Source organism: Colias philodice, chromosome 25 (assembly GCF_061535455.1).
Source record: "Colias philodice isolate Cphi_HAF_F1 chromosome 25, ilColPhil1 Martin Lab GWU primary, whole genome shotgun sequence".
NCBI lineage: Eukaryota > Metazoa > Arthropoda > Insecta > Lepidoptera > Pieridae > Colias > Colias philodice.
Genome location: NC_143110.1, coordinates 141,209 through 150,161, shown reverse-complemented (window position 1 = coordinate 150,161; position 8,953 = coordinate 141,209). Strand labels below are relative to the sequence as shown.

General features: G+C 34.8%; 1 protein-coding gene across 1 annotated transcript; it reads right to left on the bottom strand.

Annotated features, from left to right (window-relative positions):
* Positions 1–1,978: 1,978 nt before the first annotated feature.
* On the bottom strand, positions 1,979–4,805 carry Arl6 (ADP ribosylation factor-like 6). The gene is made up of 5 exons (XM_089710646.1): positions 4,642–4,805; positions 3,768–3,971; positions 3,328–3,456; positions 3,010–3,138; positions 1,979–2,812 (listed from the first exon to the last, which is right to left on the bottom strand). Exons 2-5 carry the CDS (start codon positions 3,955–3,957, stop codon positions 2,688–2,690), a joined length of 573 nt encoding a protein of 190 aa, XP_089566772.1. The 5' UTR covers positions 3,958–3,971; positions 4,642–4,805; the 3' UTR covers positions 1,979–2,687.
* Positions 4,806–8,953: the final 4,148 nt, after the last annotated feature.

The following is an 8,953-nucleotide window of genomic DNA, read 5'->3' as shown; positions in this document are numbered from 1 at the left end:
AGATTTTCTATTGTGTCTGTGATTCCGAGGACTGATGGATTAAATTCTATTTAGTCCCATACATAGATGAACGTCAGGTTTGTCATTCCTGTTTGGAAAGCGGAAGGAAATTTAGATAAGAGACTCCGTCCTTATTCTGTACTAAAATATATAACATACTGATATATACTTGAGCTTCCTTCTACTATTATCTACCCGAGATGTTTTCAACAAATTCGAGATTGTTAGCATGAACTTTTATAGGTATCTTATTTAGGTGGTCCTTTGCCTCGCAGCCAAATAAAGCACCAATTCGAAGTTGTAATAACTGCCCCAGGCCAAATAAAAACATTTGAGATATAAAATGTATCATTAAAATTGTTAATTGACCTTCGTTGCTGACCGTCCCCACAAGGGTACATTCACTAATGACGACATGTCCTACAGTCGTTCCGCTCACAGTCACAATATGACGGCGATTACAACAAACTGCTAATCTTGCCCGTATTTATCGTAAATTCTCAGCTTATGGGCTGTGGCCAAGCTTTTAACATTTTGTTTGTAGTCGGTTTTGTGTAAAATTTATTTAAATTGTTGGGCTTGTCTTTAAAATTGTTTCAATAGGATATGTTTCTAAAAAAGAATGAAAATTAATATTACGATTATAATTTATGAGTTTAGTAGTATGACACACACTACATGAGGTTCGAGAAATCGGTAAAATTTTCAGTGACATTTTGCTTATGATACCTGTTTCTGTACCAGATTTATGTAACAAGGAAAATTCACAATTTATGTTTAATTGTACATTTGACAACAATTCTCATTAAATTATTTTGTTACAAACCTAGCAGATTGATTGTACCTGTATCTCACTATAGCTATGAATCCATAGTGTGGTTGTTAATATTCAATTTAAAGAAGAAAATAAACATAAAACGAAACCAATAAGGAAGGAGGTTCGGTTTACTCATTACTGTAACAAATAGATGTGATTGCAGCGCTGCGTCCCCGGGGACAGGGACCACAATAAACATTTGTAAACCGACCTTATAAATATGCGGAGTTTATAGTTAGTTAGCTGGGAAAATTAAGTATTTCGATATTATTTTTCGGGCGTATAACTAATTGTACTATAAAGTTTCATCCAAATCCGTCCAGTCGTTTTTTTTGTGAAACAGTAACATTCATTCATCCTTACAAACTTTTGCATTTAGAATGTTTGTAGGACTCTTTTGTTACTTGAATCTTAAAATTGAATTAACCTAGGTCATGATTTATTCTCTGTACCTTGGTGATGTTTTTAAAACGCCTATTTTATAACGTCGCCAATTTATCGACGTAAACATTTGTAAACCCCATGGAATATTGTGCTGTAAAAACATTTTCAAGATGAATAAACACACAAGTAAATTAAGATATTTCACTACAATTGCATTAACTAAATAAAATAGAATAAAAGTAAAAAGAAAAGAGGTTTGCGCGGCGCATCATTTCTTCATGCGGAGAGTCTATCAGATCATTTCTCCGACAATGAAATTAAGCCGACATTTCATTTAGAGCCTGTTTATGTGTGTTTTATGCTCGCTGCTTTAATAAGACTTTAATTTATCAGACTTACATCACCAGTTAAAAGCTTGGAAATTAATATTCTATATAGTCTCTACCACCAAAAACAGTTCAAAAAACCTTTTATGTCCATTTATTTTAAATTATATTATGCACTACCTATACTATATAATTAATGCCTATACTATATTATTATTACATAGCTATGCATTGATTTCTATGTGCATGGTAGTAACTAGTAACTTACCACGCAAACATACAACGAAACAAATGTATTGTAAGAAATTCAATTATAATGATTAGGTAAACTGAAATTAATAAAGCATTTCATTTTAATAAAACACGTTATGCAATTCTTATATTTTTTATTATATTTTAGGTATGTATGTTATGACAAAATCAATATTAGTACTACCTATCTACAATATTTTATTTGAATTGTTATATATTATTGTCTAATTTAAAATATATTTTTGTCCATGTTGTTATGTAGAGCCATATCCGGATTTCACGACTATAGTCAGGCCAAATGGAAATTAATTATTTGTGTTTGCATGTTTGTACGCATATTCAATCATAACTTGAACAAATAAGAAAATTTGATAATCTGCACGACTTATTGAACAGACATTTGAGTGTCTCTTGTTTTCCTCTTTTTATTATTATTAATAAAACGCTGTCCATTTCGCGAACAATTAGATGCAAATGAATTCGCGACTAAAATATAAATTTGAATTCGAGTTTTGAGTTTTGACTTGCATCTTATCAAAATACCCAATTATTATTTACAAGCTGTGCATTTGGCTTCCCATTATTTTGATGATGTTGATGTTTATGACTGTTGAATGGATATTGCACACATAAAACTCTAATCACCTACTTGCCGATTAATATAACCATCAATTATAGCACTAGTATGTTAATCGAATGCCTCTCTAGTAATAAGATCTAGTGAACTACATTTGAGAAGATTAAAGACCTCAATATGACTATAGCGTAGATTGTTAATATAATTATCGACGTCATAGGGTCTTTTTCTCAATTCGTATCGTATTTTGTGTATCATGGAAACGTGTTTCAAGATGCTTCTTCCGTACAAGATGGATACTTCTTATAGGATATAAGAGCAATAGATGTCGCTAGTGTTTCTGTTCGCGCAGCTGCCGCGCGAGCCAGGCCACACCGTCCGCCACGCCGGCGCCCGACAGCGCGCTCGACGCACACACGTGCCACGGCTTGTCCACGATCCGCTCCAGACCCAACGCTGTAAGTTTTTTGATTAGCTACAGTTAAGACACATTACACGTCACACGTCACAAATAACACATCATACATTTCACGTCACATAATATTACCTATAACGCATCACCCTGCACACATCAATCATAACACGTTATCCTATCCTTATTTGGATCGCATAGTAATAATAAAACACATTATATTCTGTTGACAGTAACTAACCGGCGGCGACCTGCGTGGCGGGCAGCGCGTGCGGCGCGTCGCTCTTGTTGGCGAAGAGCAGCAGCGGCACGCGCCGCCCGCACATGTCCGGGTGCGCCAGCATCAGCTGCAGCTCCTCGCGGGCCACCACTGACAAACAGAAACTTGTATAGATACTGCTGAGTATGTACAAAATAGAATTGTCTTGTACTCGACACAACAATGTCTGAAACCTCATCCTGAACCAGGGTATTTCTTCAAACTCACCACATGCGTGTACATACTGTGTTGAGATTGAAAACACGCATCTATTGAAATGTTATTGATTATTAATCATACCCAACCGCAGATGGTCGGCCGCGTCGACCACGAAGATGACAGCATCAGCGTTGCGATAGTGCCGCTCCCACAGCGCGCGCATCCGCGCCGCGCCCGACACGTCCCACGCGCTGAATGATATACCACCACCTGGAAACACCATATTATATATTATATTATTAAAACATAAATATTTAAAATAAAACCAAGTCTTAAACTATTGAAACAATTCAACTATCAACTGACTGCTTTGCTTTATATAATTTGAAGAAAGAAGAGGGACATTCCAACCACTTTCCTACCACAGGTTTATTTTTAACTTATTAGGGTTAATTTTTTTATTCTTTTTCTTTGAACAATAAACGCACTTCAATTTGCCATAATCCATAGCAGAGCCTCTAGACAAATAGCAGAAACGCTGGAATAGAATCCGCTATCGATACTAATTAACCAATACTCGCTTTGAAAGGTCCCCTGCGCGTGTCCGACGGTGGGCACGGGTGCGGCAGCTTGCTCGCCGCGCGGCTCGGGCGGGCGCAGCGCGGCCAGCAGCGTGCTCTTGCCGCTGTTGTCGAGCCCCAGCACGAGCACCGTCACCGCCGACCCGCCGCCGCCGCCCAGCCACACCGACAGCTTGTCCAGCAGACCCATGGTTAACTGAATAACTGGAAAAATAGCAATGAAAAGATAGGATTGAAGTAGACCGTCGGACTCAACTGAATATGATTGAAATAATAAACGAGATGGAAATAGAAATGCTGCTCTGTTGTTGATAGAAGAGCTCGAAAATTGTATTGCTGTATCCTATATTGGATTATATAATTATTGTTAACTAAGAATTTTGCTATTCACAAACTTAATAAAGGAAACATGTATTTTGTTTATTATAATAATTATTGTTATTACATAATTAATGTTTATTAAAAAAGATATTATCTATTTTATCATTTTTTATTTATTAATTCCTGACACCTTAATATAATGTATTTACAATTACGCAGTAGTAAATAAATTAAAAAATAGTTGATGTTTATGCTTTGATAATCAATGTTTTGAAAAGGGCCATTAATTTACATAAACAAAAAGGTAAACGCACAATATACTACGGGCTCTATACAAATATATTATAAATTTTGTGTTTTGCAGTCAACACAGATAGCAGCAGTTATGTAATAAGAGCCATAACCCAATCTTACAATTTTGATTATTACTTTAATTTTATTATATTCGTCAATTAAACGTTTTGTTTATTCAAACAAAAGGTTTTGCTTTTAATAAGAAACAAATGAGTTTAAAAATGATTATATAAATAAACAATAATATCTGTCTACTTACTTTAACTTGTATGGTGAAGGGTGCAGAAAAGCATTTTTGACTTCCATCCATTCAATCTCATAATATTATGTTTTCTCTTCGCTCTTTAGATATTAATTGCAATTATCAATAAGTTTCATACAAATCAGAATAAAATTCATAACAATTTGCACAATATCAACTTAACAGAGCAAGTACAACAATTATTGTTTTTATATCATACCAACCGTTGTCATGGCAACGGCGCTGCAAACACAGCGTTTATTAAATTTATTGCGTTATTTTTCCACAAAATATATCGTTCAAATAGTGCTGTCTGAAATAAGTATAACAGTATCCTGAAATATATTATTACTTAGTAGACTTTGTTTTTTTGTAGTTTGGCAACTTATAAATTAAGTACGTATAATAGCTTTCCAACTAAACCAGTCTCCTGCTAACTCTTTTTATTATTCCAAAAAAATAAAAGATACTAGATTTCCGCCCGCGGCTTCGCCCGCGTTTTCAAAGGAAAACCCGCATAGTTCCCGTTCCCGTGGGATTTCCGGGATAAAACCTATCATATGTGTTAATCCAAGTTACCCTCTATATACGTGCTAAATTTCATGTTAATCGGTACAGTAGTATTTGCGTGAAAAATTACAAACACACATACACATCCTCACAAACTTTCGCATTTATAATATTAGATAGTAGGATTTAAAATAAAAACCTTTATAATTTCTTTATTTATTTATTTATTTATATAAATATTATTAAATCAATGCTTACCATATTATTGCATATTCCTACATTCCATAAAGTACAGTAGTACATTATTATACATACCATTATTTACAGAAAATTAAAATGATAAAGCTCATTGTAGGTAAGTTTTGAAAGTCGAAGTTTGAAAGCATAATTAGGTGCAGAAATGTACTGATTACATACCTCTTTAAATTAAATGATAAGAATTAGTTGCCCATGGAATTTTCTGAGCAAAAAATTAACATTACCTTCTCTATTTGGTTCACACGTTGTTTATTTTTCTTAAAATTAAAATATTCGTGGATTTTGTTATTTTGTATTCTACTATTCGGGGCGGAGACAAATCCAATGGGCAATGAATTAAAAACCATGAAAATTGGTCCAGCAGATAATTAGTGTTAATAATATAAGGTTATAATTTATTAGTGTTGTAACAAACTCGACTTCGATATAATATTATGTATTGTATATAAAGATTTTTACATTTTCACACAAGGTAGGTGATGGTCACTGCATCTAAAGTTATTGAACATTCCAACTCTAATAATCCAAAAAAAAGGTATGCGTGTACTAGAGTACACACGTAAGAAGTGAAACTTCTTTATGACCTTAAAAATGTCACGAGTATGGCGTAACGCAAAAATGTCACGCGTACGGCGTAACGCAAAAATGTCACGCGTACGGCGTAACGCAAAAATATCACGCGTACGGCGTAACTCTATGGGCGTAACGCAAAAATGTTACACTAAATTTTTGTCCAACCCCGATAAAGAAGTTTCACTTCAATAAGAATTAAATAAAATTATTATATAAATAAAATTAGTAGAAAGTTCTATAAAATTATTTGAACTTTTATCAAACTGAATGAGTTCTCTACTCATTCAATAAATCGATTTCGCTCGAAGCCTGCAAATAAATATTAAAGGGAAGTAGAGCCTTTACTGCATTCGATACTATAGAGTTTAGCGTAATGACAAACCGATATAATGGTCTAAGATCCGATATAACATCGACCTTCACCGATCTGTTTAATGGATATAAATTATTTGATTGGTTATTTAGTATATACATATATTAAAAATGATAAAAAATAGGGGTTGCCTGATAAAAATAAGCGCTTTTTTATTATGAATACGATGATACAGGGCTGCCCGTAAAAAGTCTGTCCTGAATTACGGTGACCGAATTTCTAGAAATTATAGCATGGCCAAGGTTTTATCAGGCAACTCCTATTTTTTATCATTTTTAATGAACTAAATAACATAATATCAAATAATTTTTATCCATTAAACAGATCGGTGAAGGTCGATGTTATATCGGATCCTCTGCTATAATCACAGACATGTATATTTAAGTAGACAACGCAAGTACCGCGATCTGTATGAAAACCAAGCGTGTCATATTTTTTGTACTGACCTTGACGCGTTATGACGTCACGAGCGCTTTTTAGTGATGTTAATTTCATTTTACGCTAAATCGATTAGGCCGCCACTCGCGCGGCGATTCTAGTATCGTCCTATCCCATCGAAGTAAATCGAAAGAAATCAGATCAAACTAGATCTATGTCTAAGAGGTAGTCAAATAAATGAATCGTAATCGATTACTAAATCGATTCAAGACAGAAAAATGATAATTACCATAGACAGAGGGATGATAAAATAAAGTTATAAACCTTTTAATATTCTAACAAGTAAACTAATGTGTTTTAGCTTTTTCTTACATATGCTCATTGAGTTACCATGTACTACGTACTAGAGATGCCATCGAAAGAAAGTAATGAAACTGTCAATCAATCAATCTTTATGTCCCGTTGCATCGATCCATTTTCCTTTTATGTTCGGGTTACTTGGAAAACTGAAAAAACAAACATAGTCTAAGCAATAAGGAGTTTTCTTAAAAAACTCCCAAGATGACACTTTAACTAATGGCGTCCATGTCATAATATTTATTTTTAGTACCTTTGTATTAAAATACTTAAAAGTTCTAGGTCAAGTCGTATTAAAGGACAAAAAAAATCTATGCCTTTTTTTCTGAAAAATTGCTCCTTCAAATTATCATTTTTCTGTTCGATTATAAAATCGATTAGAATCGAGAACTGTTGCATCAAATGAACATCACTAACCACAAAATTGGACAGAAAAATGAGAACAGAAAAATGAGAAGACGCTATTCATTGCTTGTTATCATACGACGCGATCTTTACCGTGCCAAGTAAAAGCCGCAATGTATTCCGAATCATTTCGTATGATTTGGTATCCGTGTTTGTCACGATCGTTTTCCACAGATATTCTTTATTTGATTTTAAAATAAATAGTGCATATTCTGATTAGAAAATTACTTACCGGTGGAAGGAAACATCTATGCTAACTCGGCCACAACAACTCACAGCTGTGGAGTTTCTAAAGTTTATAACGGCGCAATTCGGCATTTTACTTTATTCAGCTTCACGTCTTTCCTTGGCGAACTGCAAGCGCGGACTGAGTGTAGGCCAGCGTCAAGTAAGTTTCATAAACTTAGTTTGGACACGGGAAGTACATACACTCGCTTAGTCTATCTTGATACATGTCTGTGGCTATAATATTATCAAGCCTTAATGTAGGTACAATATAATAATAAGGATTGTTTGATTGTTTACGACTTCGTAGCTTCAAATTTGAATAAGTTTGTCGTTTACTAAAAGCATCTACAGACGCTCCGATTTGGTTGGTGCCAACCATATCGGAACCGACAAGGCAACCATTCCAACATTGCTACAGATTGTCCGACGGTTGGCCTTCCAACTGTCAGTTGACCATAGAGTAATATGTCAGTTGACCATAGTACGAAGAGAATGGGCTAAATTCTACTATAGAAATAGAGAAAATTACAGTCATATGCGGCTCTTACAACTTATTTTTTAAGGTTTTTAATGTAGCCGCACTGTCAATTTTTTTTAATACTTCTAACATAATAAAATACGCTTGATTTCTGGCATCTCTATTTGCGTAATCTTTTTTACTTAAGTCCCACAAACAGGGAAAGTCTTTATATAGTTCCAGCAATTTTATTAATATGTCACGTTCGGTGACCGTAACTCCCTCGGCGTTCATGTTGACGTCCTACACCGGCGGCGTTGCGAATGTGAATGAGCCAATTACCTATATTACTCTATGGAATGAGCCGATTTGGTCGGAACAAAGCTTCCAGACGTTCCAATTTGGTTGGATCGGATAGGAAGTTGGTTTGGTCGGTACCGCCGGCGCATCCGACCACGTCAAACCAATATTAATAATAATTATGTCGGACCGACCGCTCTCTACACTTTCCGATTTGGTCGTGGTCGGATGGTTGGCACCAACCAAATCGGAGCGTCTGTAGATGCAATAAATATCGAATATGCAATATCTTTGTCATGAAGTGAGGCGGATATGTATGAGGTATGTAGTGTGTGTTACGGAGTTTGACATAACTATGTACTTATCCACCCGTTGGGTTAAAGTTACACAGTCTATTAATTCATTGCATATTATCTCATAATGTCGTTTAAGCCAAATGTATGCAAAACGTTCAATCTTAACTTGAATGTATTAAGTAAGTGGTTCACAAA

Bases quoted from the DNA above. Each gene is read 5' to 3' on its own strand.
- Arl6 (XM_089710646.1), bottom strand. From the start codon at position 3,957: ATGGGTCTGCTGGACAAGCTGTCGGTGTGGCTGGGCGGCGGCGGCGGG. The intron at 3,457-3,767 runs GCGAGTATTGGT...TGGTGTTTCCAG, and splicing joins CGCGCAGGGGACCTTTCAAA to GTGGTGGTATATCATTCAGC. The intron at 3,139-3,327 runs GTATGATTAATA...TCTGTTTGTCAG, and splicing joins GGCCGACCATCTGCGGTTGG to TGGTGGCCCGCGAGGAGCTG.